General features: G+C 43.1%; 1 protein-coding gene across 1 annotated transcript in view; it reads left to right on the forward strand.

Moving 5' to 3' along the window:
- LRP11 (LDL receptor related protein 11) overlaps nucleotides 1–15,639 on the forward strand; it is a 38,613-nt gene that overhangs the window by 6,091 nt on the left and 16,883 nt on the right. Inside the window, exons 2-3 of the mRNA XM_003790253.3 lie at nucleotides 1,939–2,096; nucleotides 10,333–10,474. Coding sequence (XP_003790301.1) covers nucleotides 1,939–2,096; nucleotides 10,333–10,474 — 300 coding nt within the window. The remainder of the gene's footprint in view (nucleotides 1–1,938; nucleotides 2,097–10,332; nucleotides 10,475–15,639) is intronic.

Raw genomic sequence — 15,639 nt, forward strand, 5'->3', positions numbered from 1 at the left:
AAAAAAAAAAAAAAAAAAAAAAAAAGACTTCAGGTTCCAGGTCTGTGTTCAGAGGTGAAAAAAGACAGAACAAGTTTTTTAGGCAGGGGGTTGTCTATTTGGCTTATTTAAACTAGAATCCTCATTTTAAATGACTGGAGAAATGGGGCTTATCTTCTCCATAAATAATGTATCCCTCAGGAATAGCATGTAATAAGCAATTGTGCTTATTCCTTGTAAAATGTTTTTTAAAAAATCATCTCCCTTTGTGGATGGCAGCAGCATTCTCATTCAGAAAAGGTCGAGATCGAAGAGCCACATGACCCTCACATAAGTCCTCTGATTTGGGGCATTGGGCACATCCCTGGATGAGAAGATAAGATTGGAGTTAGTTTCCCAACATCCAGAAGACAAGGGTAACTTGTTTAAAAGTTTCTCCTAATTAACAGCAGAATGATGTGATTAGATAAGCATTCCAGAGGAGTCATTCTCCTGGAAGTGCATCTTTGTTGCATTATGAGAAACCAAGGTAGGATTGCAGTAAGTCCAATTATGAGAAACCAAGGTAGGATTGCAGTTAAGTCTGGAATCTCAGCCCTGGGAAGTTTGCTTATGTCGAGGAAAGTGATAGGTCACGGTGCGGGAGGAGAGGCAGTTCTGTAGCAGCATTATTCAGAGTAACTTGAGGAGGGACATTCCAGGCAGCATTTGTGCACTGGAGTAATAGTGGATACCAAAAAGGACGTATTACAAGAGCCTGTGAGTTTTTCCAGTTATATTGCTGAGTCTTTAAATTATGTATTTGGTAAATTTACTAAGAATTTAAATTTACTCCATTAACATTTTTGCAGCTAAGTTCACAGAAGTGCTTTCTACATGCACCTTATCCTGTTAGTCATCCGTGAAGCAGCTGACAGTAAAATAGTAATATTTAAGTAAACATAATTAACCTTATCTAGCACCATTCTAGATCAGAGGTAAATATATACTTGTTCTGCTGTTGTAGGATATCACAACAGAAATTCAGTGTATTGGCTTCTGTTATAAAAATTAGTTATTAGAAGCTATAAATCTCTTTGATTTTCCTAGATGAAAAATTAGGTTCCAGAGAATTTCTCTGTAGGCTTTAATTTGTATTAAATTAAATTAAGGCTGCAAGAACTTCCCTCAACTTTTGAATTTAATATATTTCTTATCCACTGAACACTTTGTATCACTCCTATGTTAAAAACTTAAGGATAACAAAAGAAGAAAATTCATATTAGAGGTGAATTTGGCTTTTTTCAGGTTTGTGTTAACAATCTTTTTTTTTTTTTGGTAAATTAATTTAATAGATCTTTGAATTTAAGTGATTTTTAAGTTAAGTGAAAAATACCCCCTAAAATAGTGATTTTTTTTCAAAATAGCAATTTTTCTCATGCACCATGAGAGAATCTTAGGTATGCCTTGAAATTTTTTAAAGGTCATTAATTAAATTTTTTTTGAAAGATGTTTAAGCACAGTAAGTATATTCTTTTTTTCACTCTGTTTTTGGATCAACACAATTTAAGTGTGCTGTGGAAGTTTAACTGTAGAGTCAAGTGTGCTGTGAGATAAAAAAAGGTTGAAAAACACCGCTCTAGAAAATAAAACTACTTCTCTAGATTTACACATCCGTGGGCCTGGTACACCATCTTGTACTCACAGCTCTGTTGTAGCTATGGCTACCAGCTGACGCTCCACACTTCCTCTTTTGCATGTATTATAGCTAAATTCCATATTCACCATATAGCACTATTTTATTTTTATGGAAAGAAGACACAATGAAGACTAGTAAGAAAATAGTTTCCAGTTAATATGCATTCTTTTAGCAGTTCTTTGCTGAACCGTATATATTCACCAAACAAGATACCCCTCTTCATATGTTAGAAAAAAAATAGAAAATGATGTCTCTTATGAATTATTTACTTTCTTCCTTAGAAGAGGATGAGCCTCCACTTAGCAAGGCTGGGGAGGATGTGGTTTTGCATCTGCCCACAGACGGGGTGATTTTGGATGGCCGTGAGAGCACAGATGACCATGCCATTGTCCAGTACGAGTGGGCGCTGCTGCAGGGTGACCCGTCAGTGGACATGAAGGTAATGTACGTTGTCACTGATAACAAAAACAGGTATTTCAGCAAAGTGCTCTTTCGTAATGTCCTGCCACTTAATATTCCCCCAACTGTCTGTAAGCTTGCAGAAGAGACATAAAACGGAGAAAGAATTGAATCAATTGTCCAAAATGTTTTATTTTACAAATTTACTTTCCCTTGATCATTTATTTTGATGCTTACCCCCTTCTTGCTGCTGTTTGTTGACTTCTTCACAGTACAAAAACACTTCAAGGAGAAAGGCTCAGGCTTTGTTTTAATGATTGCTTTTTTAAAGTTTTATTTCTTCTTTTCCTTGGCTCAAGATGCTGGTAGAAAACTTGAAAAATACAAAAGAGTCTAAAGAGAGTGGATTCACGCTTTACATGATCCAGAAAGTAAACATCTTACCTGGCAGTTAGGCCTGTTCTGGAGCAGGGGTTTGTATGTGAGGAGGTGCTGGCCAGGCGTTCCCCATGGTTCCTGGTCAGGCTTGTCTGGATGTGGATTGCTACAGATGGAAACGAGCCACTTGTCCAGTGGCTGCCTGCACCACGGTGGTGCAGACAAGTGGCTCTTTATTAACCCTGTCAGGGCCCTTTGTAGACAGGGACATGTCCTGCTTAGACAGGCAGACTTCATCCATCCCACTTCAGTTAGAGGAGGTGGAGAGGGTGAGGTAGGGAAGCCCTGATTTATACTCTGTTGGAACAAAAACAAAAACAGTGATCAGCTAGTCCCTCAACACTGATTTTTCTCACTGATCATACAGTCTTAGAGTCCATCTGGTCTCTTATTCATCATCTTTCCTGGCCTCTCATGTAGACAAGAGCCCATTTCACTTCCAGGGGCCATCTGCTCTCTGCCTGCCATTTCCAGGGACAGAAACTCAGTGTTTCACGTCATGTCCTATGACATCACGGATCAGCTCTAATTATTAAGCAAACTAATTGTGCTTCTGCATTACTTCTATGTTGGTGCCAGGTCTTCCTCTTAGCAAAACACTGAACACGTCTTATCATGTGTCGAAGCCTTTAGAGTCTTGAAAAAAAATAACATAACTATTTGCAATACTCTTCTTAGAACTCAGCAGCCTCTATTCTTCAGATATTCCTCATATGAATTGATTTTCACACTGACCACCATTCAGCCTCATCTGGATATTCTTGGATTAATTCATTCCTTTCTGAAAATATGACACCCCCTAACTGAACCCTATATGTCTTCCTGACATAGCCAATACCTCCTATGATCCAGAAATTGCCTCTACTAAGTTTATACTGTCTAATTTAGTAGCTGCATCACACAATATGTTCATGCTGAGTGTTCCATTAGCAGGATTACCTGCAACCTGTTTCCTGTTTCTAGCTGCTTTCTAGACTGCTGTGATCATGACCTCCCCATCCTGTGTTTGTGTAATTGATTATTTGAACCTGAGTATAGGACCTTCTGTTTATCCTTCTTCCATCTTAGCTTTTGGTTTTTATCTACAACAGAAATAATTTTGAGCTTTGATTGTCATCTGTCATGTTTATTATCCCTTTATGCTTGTGTCAGCTGTAAAAATGAGTAATATAATCTTAATGAAAATTTGAGATTTAAGGTTAATTAGGAGAGATATATGGATAAATCACTGATCATATCACTAGAGAGCTTCCTCAGGTTGGACACTGACTATTAATTGGAACCTCTAGGATATGTCTGTTCAAGCAGCTGCTAATTTGCCCCTGTTATCATCTGCTTTACATAATTGCTACCAAAAGCTTTATTTTTATAAACAATGAATTCCATATATGAGCACCGTGTAAAAATAATGCTGGTGATTCAGTAGTTAATTTACTCAAGACATTTATAAAGGACTGAAAAAATTAGATATTTCTCTGAACAACAGACAGGCAAACTGAATCCAGCAGCACATTAAAAAGATTATTCACCATAATCAAGTAATATTTATTCCAGGGATGCAAGGATGGCTTAACACGCATGAATCAGAAAATAGATGCAGAAAAGGCATGTGATAAAATTAGGTATTTCTCATAGGGTTTTGAGACTGACTACTATGACATCAAGAGAAAATTCTAGACCACTTCCCCACTCAGGTATATAATGGGAGACAGACCTAAAGTTATGAAGCCATCATCTAAGTAACAAAGGGGGGCCATCTGCTACCAAACTGTGACTCTCTTATGGTGATGAGAATGTCCCCAAGAATAAATGCTCATCCTAACCATGACTTCATCGTAGTAAAAGCCACCGCTGATTGAGCACCCACTGACTGCCAGGCAGCTTGGACATATTTGTAATCCTTACAACAGCCTCACATGTAGGCTTATCCTCATTTTATGGGTTAAGATTGTCAGGAAAAATTGTTGAAGACTTTGAAATGGGCAGAAGATTACTGAGGACCTTTTGGTGGAATACTGGGGGCTGGGTTAGCATTTATAAGTTGTAGAAAAGTGATAGTAATCAAATGATTCTTGTCCATGGAAATTCAAATAAATTTTTTCATGTATAGATAGTATGGATCTTCACCTTGGGGAAAAGAGGATTTCAAACATGGCACTTTAGTAGCATAGATACTGACCAGTCTATTAATAAATCCATTCCAGTACTGAGCAGCAAACCTGTTTCAGTTTTGCAACTACTTGTGACTTCTTTACAGTGTTCATGACTCCTTACATATGTCTGGTCTTCAGGTTCTCCTTTGAATCAGGTGAACACCTTGTTGGCTCCCTCTTTAGCTAATGAGTTAAATAAAATCTTTGAAACCTGCTCATGTTATATTTGTGTGAGAGTCATGGTTTTACCATTTTGAGAATCTTCTTTTAATTGTACTTAACCACCCTCAGGAGCCACCCCTCTGATTGCTTTATCTTGAGCACCTTGATTTCATGCTCTAAAATTTATGACAGCTCAAATACGTTTTTTCTAAGAATGGTATCCAGCTGCCTGTGTTCCTCCTTCAAGCTTTACCATGGGCTGACTTTGAAGGATGTTAGGAATGAAGGAAGGGCCCCACATAACAAAGCAATTGAGTTAAGACCTAGTGTTAGATTTTCTTATGTATTTCTTTTTATTGATTTCTAATATATATATGAAGTCAAATGTGTTTGTGCATTTATTTATTTATTAATGACCAAAACAAAAAACCCTTACACCGTAGCTTCTAGAAGAACTACTTATTCTCACTTGTCTTGTACTTCTCTTCAAATTTGACCTTGGCCTCTTGTAAGGCCTTGCATTTAAGAGCAGGGTCTCTAAAGACATGCTTGTTAATGGTAATTTTGTCCAAAGGGACATCCACAGAGTATCTTGTGGGCATGAGGTGATTATAGTTATAAACTTTCACAAAAGACTCGATCTTTAAGCGCTTGGCAACTTTCTTAACCCAGTGGTTTAATAAATAACAAACATTTATTTATTTAATTTTTGAGACAGAGTCTCACTCTGTTGTCAGGCCCCACTTTCTTTTTCTTTTTAATTTTTTGAGATTAAGTTCTCACTCTGTCATCCAGGATAGAGAGAGTGCCGCAGCCTCATCAGAGCTTACTGCAACCTCGAACTCCTGGGCCCATGTCAGTATCTCCAGGAGCTGGGACTACAGGTGCCTCCCACCATGGATGGCTATTTTTTTCCATTTTTGTAGAGATGGAAAAAAATGACTTTGAGACCTTGCTCGAGCTGGTCTCAAACTCGTGGGTCTGGAGCAATCCTCCTTCCTCAGTCTCCTAACTGCTAGGATTTACAGGCATGAGCTACTCTGCCCAGCTGAAGACCTACTTTCTAGTTCATAAACAGCCATCTTCTCACTGTGTCTGCCCACGGCCAAAGGAACAAGGCATCTCTCTGGAACCTCCTATATAAGGGCATTAATCCCCCTTCATGAGCACACCTCCCTCATGACTTAATTACCCACGCACCACTGTTTCTAGCCTCTGAATTCCTCACTAGAGAGACAGAGTTGAGTCAGAAAAGCAGGCTGAATCATACGTTGACAGATCAAAGGCCAAGCAAGTAACTGTTGAACAAAGATTTCAGGCAGAGATTAGAAGCTCCTTGTTTTATTAAAGGCAAATTATGTTTCTCTCCAAGTTACAAATTAAATATGTTATGTGTACATGTGTAAATATTTATATTGGTTTACCCTGCAACTTGAAACATATTTGTAAAATACTTTAAATCCTCTCTCCAATGTCTTATTAAGATGAGAATATGTCTAGAAGGATCAGCAGGGTCCTTGATGGGAAAACATCCATCTTGCACTTCTACATATTCTAAATATCTGATTTTGAGGAGGGAAAGTTTTTGTTAGCTGAATGAATAAAAAGAGGCCAGGTGTGGTGGCTCACACCTGTAATCCAGCACTTTGGGAGGCTGAGGCAGGTCGATTGCTTGAGCTCAGGAGTTAGAGACCAACCTCAGCAAGAGCAAGACCCCATCTCTACTAAAAATAGAAAAACTTGCCTGGCATTGTGGCACGTGCCTGTAGTCCCAGCTACTTAGGAGGCTGAGGTAGGAGGATCATTTGAACTCAGGAGTTGGAGGTTGCTGTGAGCTTTGATGCTATGGCACTCTATCCATGGTTACAGAGTAAGATTCTGTCTCTAAATAAACAAACAAACAGACAGACGGGGAAGGGATATTTAATCTGAATAGGTCTAAATTTGAATGCGCTCTAGAGGTGGAAGGTGATTATTATGGTCTGCATCTGGATCCAGTGTTTCCTGTGTCAGGGAGGTAGTGCCCTGGCAGGCAGGAGGTATAGAATGCAATGTCCTGGTGGAGGGATTGGCCCCCCTACCCACGGGTGCCCTATCCTTCCAGCCCCAGCAGCCCCCAGGGTGGCAGAGTTTGGGTTTGACAGTGGCACTTTGAATTTTGACTCCTAGAAACCCAGTGACTCACTCCCCTTGCAGAGAGCTTTGGCATGGGCTGGGTGATGCCATTCTCCCTGCAATGGTCCCTCTAGCACCCTAGCCTCAGGGCTTCCTCGGTCTCTTTCAAAATCTTTGTTAACTTCATCTCTGCCTCACTCTGATGGCCACACTCATAAGCTGGTCATGACTCAGCATCCCGTGGCATACACCCGTTGCAAACCCAACCCTGAACACATTCTGTAGTCTCCTGTCCCCTCATGTCCCTGTGGTTGCTGCTCAGAGCTGCTGGCCCAAGCAGTCTCAGGGGTCCTTGTCTGTCTGCAGGCAGACCAGTGGGACAGAGCTGCTCTCTCAACGCACCGTGCTTGACAACACATTCCAATATGTTCATTATTTGGGACCATGTTCCCCTGTTTTCTAAGTCCCTAGAGGAAGTTCTATGGTGTAACATAGACCACTGCAGCCACCCAGCAAGGCTTGCCTGATTCCAAGCCAGAAATAGCATCAGAGGTTGCTCTGTGCCTTGGTTCAGCACGGTGCCCCTGGAGCAACAGGGAGAGGTCACACCTGACCTTACCCTTACTATGGATGGACAGGACAGGGAAAGTTTCCAGAAGAAAGGGGCCACCAGGCCATGATCCCGCAAGGGCTCAGGTCTCCTGACCATTGCAGTGACACGGGCAAGAGACAGGGTAGGCTCTGAGCAGGGTGGTAAGCATGGACTGTTGAGAAGTGGTCAAATTCTAGAGTTTTTAAGGTAGAGACAGTGGGATTTCCTGATGGGTTGAATGTAAGAGATAAAAGAAAAGGGGGGCCGAGTAGAACTCTGAGGTCACAAACCACAGTTCTGTCTCACTTTCAGTCTTACTCGACTTTCTGATCTTCGCTTCCCGGGGCTGTCAGACTGTCACTTTCATCTCAGTGTGCTCTGATATCTAGGACCAGTTGCCACTCCAGGCCCTTTTGAAGTTATCTTATCGTTACCAGCTCTCTCTTCCTGTCACCCTTAGTATTTTAGCACTCAGTAAGTGACCTTGGCTTAGCCTTCTCCCAGTGTCCCTGGGCCTGAAGGTGATAAAACGACCTGCAGCGAACACTGCTTAACATCTCTTTGAAATAAACAAACAAGGATGGGTGGCAGTATTGCCAGGCCCCGCTTAAGGCTTCTGCAGGGGAAGTGACAGATAGCTTGTAGGCCAGTGTAGACTGTGTCGTAACTGGAGGCCTCAATTCTGTCACCATCCCAGTGAATGAAAGTCGTTTTACTGAGGTTTCATTTCGCTGTCTATACAACCTAACTGGGCAGTGTTATTCAACTTGAGATAAGAGCCAACCGGGGCAGACAAAGGAGACAGTGGATCTATTTGAGCACTTACTATGGGCCAGGCCCTATGGCCAGCTCTTTATTATGAGTTGTCTCATTTGATCCTCACAAGGTAGATGCTATTATTACTTAGGGTTTTCATATGAAAACACTGAAGCTTGGAGAGGTTAAGTGACATGTTCACAGTCACACAGCTGTCCACAGCAGGGCTGGCATTCAAACCAGTCTGTTGGATGCCGATGCCTGTTGCTCACCAAGTCCCCAGTGCTCTTTCCTGTGTGATCACTGGATCACCTGAGTAGGCGTGGCAAGTGTAGAGTCCCAAATCCTGTTGGCTCTGACTCTCCAGACTAAAGCCCTAAAGTCCATTCCTTAACAAGAGCTCTGGGTGATTATTAAGCAGTATAAAATGTGACAACCACTATTCTTATTATATTGTCAATAAGTGATTATAAATCATTGCGTATGTATCAGGCTGACAAATCCTCTAAACCAGTGGTTCTCAACCTTCCTAATGTCGCGAACCTTTAATACAGTCCAAAGGGGTCACAACCCACAGGTTGAGAACCACTGCTCTAAACCAAGGGTAGTCTAAATTCTAGGACTTCATAAATAAAAGCAAGGGGATGATTGTTAGAATAGTGTGACCCTCTGTGATTTCAAAAGTCCATTAATGCATTTGTGCACAGTGTGTGATGGTCAGCATCTTTTTCAGAGGACAATATCCAGACTAGTTCATTTAAGCAGAAAGGGACATAAAAATATAGGCTATCAAACTGTTAATGGGACCATTAGAGAGCTGAAGAAACAATCTGTGGCTATGTCCAGACATGACTCCCCAAATCTTGTCACAGAATTGGGCCTTGGACGCTGCAGCCTGATCAGGAACCCTGATCAGGAAGCTGCGGCTCTTGGGCCTGATCAGGAAGCTGCGGCTCTTGGGCCTGATCAGGAAGCTGCGGCTCTTGCCCTGATCAAGGGGAGACAACGAGGTGGCTTTTGTCAGATTGATGAGTAAGTTTTGTCTTCATAGTTTCAGACTGGTGAAGAGGGGGGACCCCACAGGTGGAGTGGAGACTAAACAGGAAGTAACCTCCAGCCCCTTTATAGGGAGGGAGGATGAGATGGACAGAAAACAAGGCTGAGGCCTCGAGGTTGGGGAAGTCTTTAATTTGTTGTTTTGTTAGTTTGTTTTTTAGGATGAGAGAAACTCAAGCCTAGTTATAGCAGAGCCATTGGAAAGAGAAATGAGCTGATGGATGGGTCAGTGTTGTAAAAGGCTTAGATGGAAAGGGTTGGAGATAGAAGGAGGGGGTTGGGGGGGATGAGAGAGGGGGGCTCCTCCCTTACAGCTGCTGGAAGGAGGTATTATGGTACAGATGTGTCCCCAGGAGGAGGTGGGTGGTGGAGCTGTAATCATGGTGCTGATTTTCTCCTTGAAGTTGGGGAGGCCACCTGCTGAGAAGGAGGGAACACTGATGCTGAGTGTGGATTTGGGTAGAGAGCAGCTGCTGAGCACAGTGGAAGGATTGAAATTGAAAATGGATAATTCAGGCTCAGCACCCATAGCACAGTGGTTATGGTGCCAGCCACATACACCGAGGGTGGCGGGTTCTAACCTGGCTTGGGCCAACTAAACAACTGCAACAAAAAAATAGTGGGAGGCGTTTTGGTGGGCGCCTGTAGTCCCAGCTACTTGGGAGGCTGAGACAAGAGAATAGCTTAAGCCCAAGAGTTGGAGGTTGCTGTGAGCTGTGACGCCAGGGTGACATAGTGAGACTCTGTCTCAAAAAAAAAAAGAAATGAAAATGGATGATTCAAAGCACTTTATCTAATAAATGCAATCAGTCTGACCTAAATGGAGAATTCAAGGTGGGGCCTACCTGCCAGAATACTGTGTGTTTTGATGTCCAGCAGCCTCAGGCAGGGTGGATAGGCAGACCCAGGGACTGTTTCAAGGACACAGACTTCAGTTCAAGATTGTGTTGCACTCCAAGCTCAGATCTTCTCACTAAATATGAGGTGTCCCATCTGTGTATCAGGTGCCTCAATCAGGAACCCTGAAGCTGTCCCACCTCCAGGAGGGAACGTACACCTTCCAGCTGACTGTGACTGACACTGCTGGGCAGAGAAGCTCCGACAATGTGTCTGTGACAGTGCTTGCCAGGGCCTACTCCACGGGAGGTAAGAGAAAGACCTTCCCACATGTTCACAGCAGCTGGATGAAACCCAGCCATTTCTGGGAAGGTGGTGTTGGATTGACATTCTATATGCTAGCTTTGTACTCCGTGGCTCTTGGTTGTTATTGAATGAAAGTCTTTACTAGAAAGATAACAAAAACCAGGCTCCAGGGTATTTGGGGATAAGTCGACTCAGCTGGGTGGGGGTGGAGAGAGCCCCAGGGAATGAGAATGGACTGTGTGAACTACTGGGCTTTATAAACTGTCCATCTTTCCTGGACTGGCCTTCCAGGAGACAGTTATCTGGGTTTTCAGGAGACAGATTTTGTTTAAAGATGGCTAGTCCATTTCCTACATGTGTCCACAGAGTGCAGCTAGAGAGTGCAGTTGAAACAAGTTCAACTCACAGAAGTAGAGAGCAGGAAGGTGGTTACTAAAGATAGTGGGGGCTGGGAAAAGGGAAGAGGTTGGTCAAACGGTACAGAGTTTCAGGGAACCAGGAGGAATAGGTGCTGTGCTCTGTTGCACAGCACGGTGACTGTAGTTAAGGATAATGGACTGTCTATTTTAAATTTGCTGAAAGAGAAGATTTTTGGCTCTTGCCTATAATCCCATCCCTTTCAAAGGCCAAAGGTGGGAGGATTACTTGAGGTAGGAGTTGAAGACCAGTCTGGACAGTAGGGAGACCTCATCTCTACAAAATTTAAAAATAAAGAAAATAACACAAATTAAAAGTGCAAAGTACACATATCAGTTTAAAAGTGCTACTACATTTTTTATAGCATTTATCCAGATGCATAGATATGTTAATAATATAATTTTAAACATATATGATGGTTTTCATGTTCTGTTGCACAGTGTGAAAATCATTTGTCTCATTCATCCATGTTTCGTGCTTTCTCAGACACCTACATTTCTAAGACTAAAAACGCCATCACATTTTTAAAAATACCTATCACATGGAACTTGGCAGCACTAAAGCTATTGTGGTTGCAGAGGGAAACACATCCCCTATTCAGTCCTGAGAGGTGCTGAGGTGTGGTACATTTGCAGGTCCAGTTACTGGGTCAGCAGAGATTTGCTCAGCATCTGTGGTGTGTGGAAAGGCACTGGTGATGGGCACTAGGGATGAGCTGTGCACTCAGTAGGGTCGGTCCTTGTCCCTCTGTAGGTCACATTCTCACAAAGCTTTGCCATCACTAGCTATTGCTCTAGTAAACCTGAAACACATCTCTGATGTTTTTGAATACTCAGTTTCTGGATGCTGACCTAAGCCAGAAGTTTGAAGAGTGAGGATAAAAGCATTGGAATATGACTGTGATTTACTTGTACTTCCATCAGAAACAGAGCTCAGTAGGCATATAGAGAGTGAGGGATTGCAGAATCCTCAGGACTTGGCAACCTTGATGATTTCTATAAACAGCATTAGGAATGTGGTTGCTGTCCACTTCCAGTCTAGCCATGGTTTGAGTTACTGTGAGGAAGGAGGGGTGACTGCACAAGGATGATCCCCACTTCAACCCAGCTCTCTCCCACTCCCATACCAGTGACAGTGAGCAAGCCCAGTCTGACCCACACCCACCCACCTCCATCTCTGCAAATCGATCCAGTTACCCGTCTGCCTGCCCCTGCCCACCACCTGCTCCTTCCCACCTGCCTTTGCCTGCCTGCCCCTGTCCACCTAACCCTGCCCTCCTCCCCACCTAACCTTGCCCTCCTACCCCTGCCCTCCAGTGCCCACTGCTGCCACCCACTGACCAGGGTGATTCGCTACAGCTGTGTGGAACATTCAGAATATGTGAGTTACCAGCACCAGGAGCAGCTTCCACAGTAGGGCTAGGCTCAGCAGCTAGGACTGTGGGCCCAGAGGGCTCTCCCCGTGGGTACAGACTCGCCTTGGCAGGGATTCAGTCAAGTGTGACTCTGGGAGGAAGGCATTCCCAGGCAGAAGACACAGATACCCTTTCCTCCCCACAGAAATAAGAAAAGGATTATTGTTTTTGCACAGCCTTAGTGCCTGGGAGGGAGAAGGGGCTGATACCTCATTAGCCCCTTGCTAGCCATGGCTTATTTTTTCAGGTTGGCTTTCCAGCCTCCAAAGGTAAATTACCAGCTGTAAGTGTCTGGCCCTTTTCCAAGAGGATAATAAAATGCATTTAAAATGGCAGAGAGTGGTACAAATCACTTTGGGTTACTGAATGGCCCCTTGGGTAAAGGTCTTGTGTATATAACTTTATATAGAAAATAAAAAAGAATCAATGTCACACTAACTGCTATCTGGAAACACTTACTGGTTATTTTTGTTATAACATGCCACAAATTAAAGTTAATAAAACACCACAGAGAGACATTGAAAAACAGAGGCAAAATAGATAGCTGTTTCTCTCCTCTTTGTCCTGCGATCACTGCCAGGGCTGCTATGGTAACCAAGGGTGGCTTCTACTAGGATAAGACAAGCAAGGATTCCTGCTATGTAATAACTTGGTTTAATTTTAAAAATGTGGACATTTTGAACTTCTTTGCATGTTCAGAAAAAATAATTATTAAATTGCAACCTAGAACTCCCAGTATGATCCAACTCAGAGTTTCCAAACAGGACTGCCCTCAGAACGTGTAAAACGTTTTAAGGTAGAAAAGAAGACACCAGAACTTATATTTTTATTCATTTAAAATTTTCTTCTTAAAACTTTCAGTGTAGGCTTGGCGCCTGTGGCTCAAGTGGCTAAGGCGCCAGCCACATACACCTGAGCTGGCGGGTTCGAATCCAGCCTGGGCCTGCCGAACAACAATGATGGCTGCAACCAAAAAATAGCCGGGTGTTGTGGTGAGCACCTGTAGTCCCAGCTGCTTGGGAGGTAGAGGTGGGAGACTCGCTTGAGCCCAGGAGTTGGAGGTTGCTGTGAGCTGTGATGCCATGGCACTCTACCCAGGGGGACAGCTTGAGGCTCTGTCTCCAAAAAAAAAACTTTCAGTGTATTTTATAGGGCATACAGTATGTTGGTACAGTAGTACATAAATATTATTTATAAATATATTGGAGGTGCATGTCCAACAGTATTTTTTTTTGAGACAGAGTCTCACTTTGTTGTACTTGGTAGAGTGCTGTGGTATCATAGCTCACAGCAACTTCAAAATCTTAGCTGAGACTACAGGTGCCTGCCACAATGCCTGGCTATAGTTTCAGAGACAAGGTCTCACTATTTCTTTGGCTGTTCTCAAACTCCTGAGCTCAAGCAGTCCACTCGCCTCAGCCTCCTGGAGTGCTAGGATTACAGGTGTGAGTCACCACACCTAGCCCCCAACAGTATACTGTTGAACAGGATGCATGGTTTAAAAAGTTTAGAGGCTATTAATCCAGAAATAGGCAGAAAAATTACAAATACAGATCTGTCTCCAAAACTACCCAGGATTAAGTAAAACCTTGAGGGTTTTGGGATTTTCATGCCTTGAATTTAAGAAATGCAACAAGGGGCTCAGTGCCCATAGCACAGTGGTTACAGCACAGGCCACATGCACTGTGACTGGCAAGTTTGAACCTGGCCTGGGCCGGCTAAACAATAATGACAACTGCAACAAAAAAAATAGCCAGGCGTTGTGGCAGGTGCCTGTAGTCCCAGCTACTTGGGAGGCTGAGGCAAGAGAATTGCTTAAGCCCAATAGTTGGAGGTTGCTGTGAGCTGTGATGCCATAGTACTCTACCAAGGGTGACATAGTGAGACTTTGTCTCAAAAAAAAAAAGAAAAGAAATGTGACAAGGAGCTGTATCCTGTGTGCTATTCAGAGTTCCCTTCACCTTTTCTCTCTGCTGCTTCCCGTTGGCTGGAGCTGACCATCCTTTCCGGCCAAAGTTCTCAGTCACAACTGCAGCCTCTTTGCTTCCTCTCCTTCCTTGAGAGTTTCTACCACCATTTCTTTCTTTACCCTATCCTTCCTCCTGGACCAAGATATCTTCAAATTGCCTTGCACTGACCTGGGCTCCCTTTCCAACCTACAGTTTAACTGCTTTTTAATAAAACACATAGCCCAGATTTCTCATGGGTGTGGGACTACTCAGATTTTTGTTCTTGGTGGAATATCATCTAATTTTTCCACTCTCCCATGTTCCTAAGACATTTAATTTAGTCCATTCTGTCACTGGAAAATCATGGAACTCCTTATGACAGTGGTTCTCAACCTGTGGGTTGCGACCCCTTTGCAACAATGAAAATACGTCGTGGCATTAGGAAGGTTGAGAACCACTGCCTTATGACTTACTTCTGGTCTGATAACTATAGTCTGTGTTGCCAGTTCCAGACGGCCACCCAATCCTTGTGGAGCTAAATTAAATAAAGTTGCTTTAATCAAGGGGGGGGTGCCTTTCAAAAAATATCTGTAGCTCATATGAATTGGACTGCAAATTAAAAACACCTAGGAGCTCCAGAGGGGAGGAAATGCCACCATTGCATGAAAATAAACTCAAGCCAGCCAGTGGCTGAAAATACTGTCTGTTCTGTATAGCGGCAAGGATGTTATGGTAGTCAAAAAATAGGATTCAAGTATAGGAAGTTAATCATAGCCAAAATGATTACTTAAGAAACAAGAATGCAGGACATAGCACGTGTAAAGCGGTGTCTCTGATGAGAGATGGCCTGCCAAGGCCATGGAGGGATGGGACGGTAACTCCACTAAGTGACCAAAGGAAGAGCACCCAGTGATGGGGTGAACTCACGAGTGCAGGGAGTCAGCAGAGGGAGAAGGCGGCGGAGGGGAGCTCAGAGCCTTTGCTTCTCTGCTCCCACCTCTTAGGCAGTGTGACTTGGACAGTAGCCCTCCGGAGAGCCTCTGGGGAGTCCTGAGAGTTAAGCTGGGAGGCTCCAGAGCCTGAGCTCAAACTGTTAGATTTTCTTCGTTATCTGTTTCTTTTTACCCTAACTCATCCCTACAGTCTCTGTTTATCTTTTTTTTTTTCCACATTGAAACTAACTTTTATTGATGAGGTCAGAGAACAAAGTATAGAGAATTCTTGGAGAACTAAGAGTTGACCTCCATTGTATCTCACTATCACATTACCCAGAAGAAAAAAAAATTCCTTTTAGCACAAGGACAATTCCACTAGACTATTTATTGCAGCTCGGTTCACAATTGCCCAGATGTGGAAGCAGCCCAAGTGCCTGTCAACCCATGAATAGA

This window comes from Otolemur garnettii, unplaced genomic scaffold (assembly GCF_000181295.1).
Source record: "Otolemur garnettii isolate 467f Iridium unplaced genomic scaffold, OtoGar3 scaffold00042, whole genome shotgun sequence".
Lineage (NCBI taxonomy): Eukaryota > Metazoa > Chordata > Mammalia > Primates > Galagidae > Otolemur > Otolemur garnettii.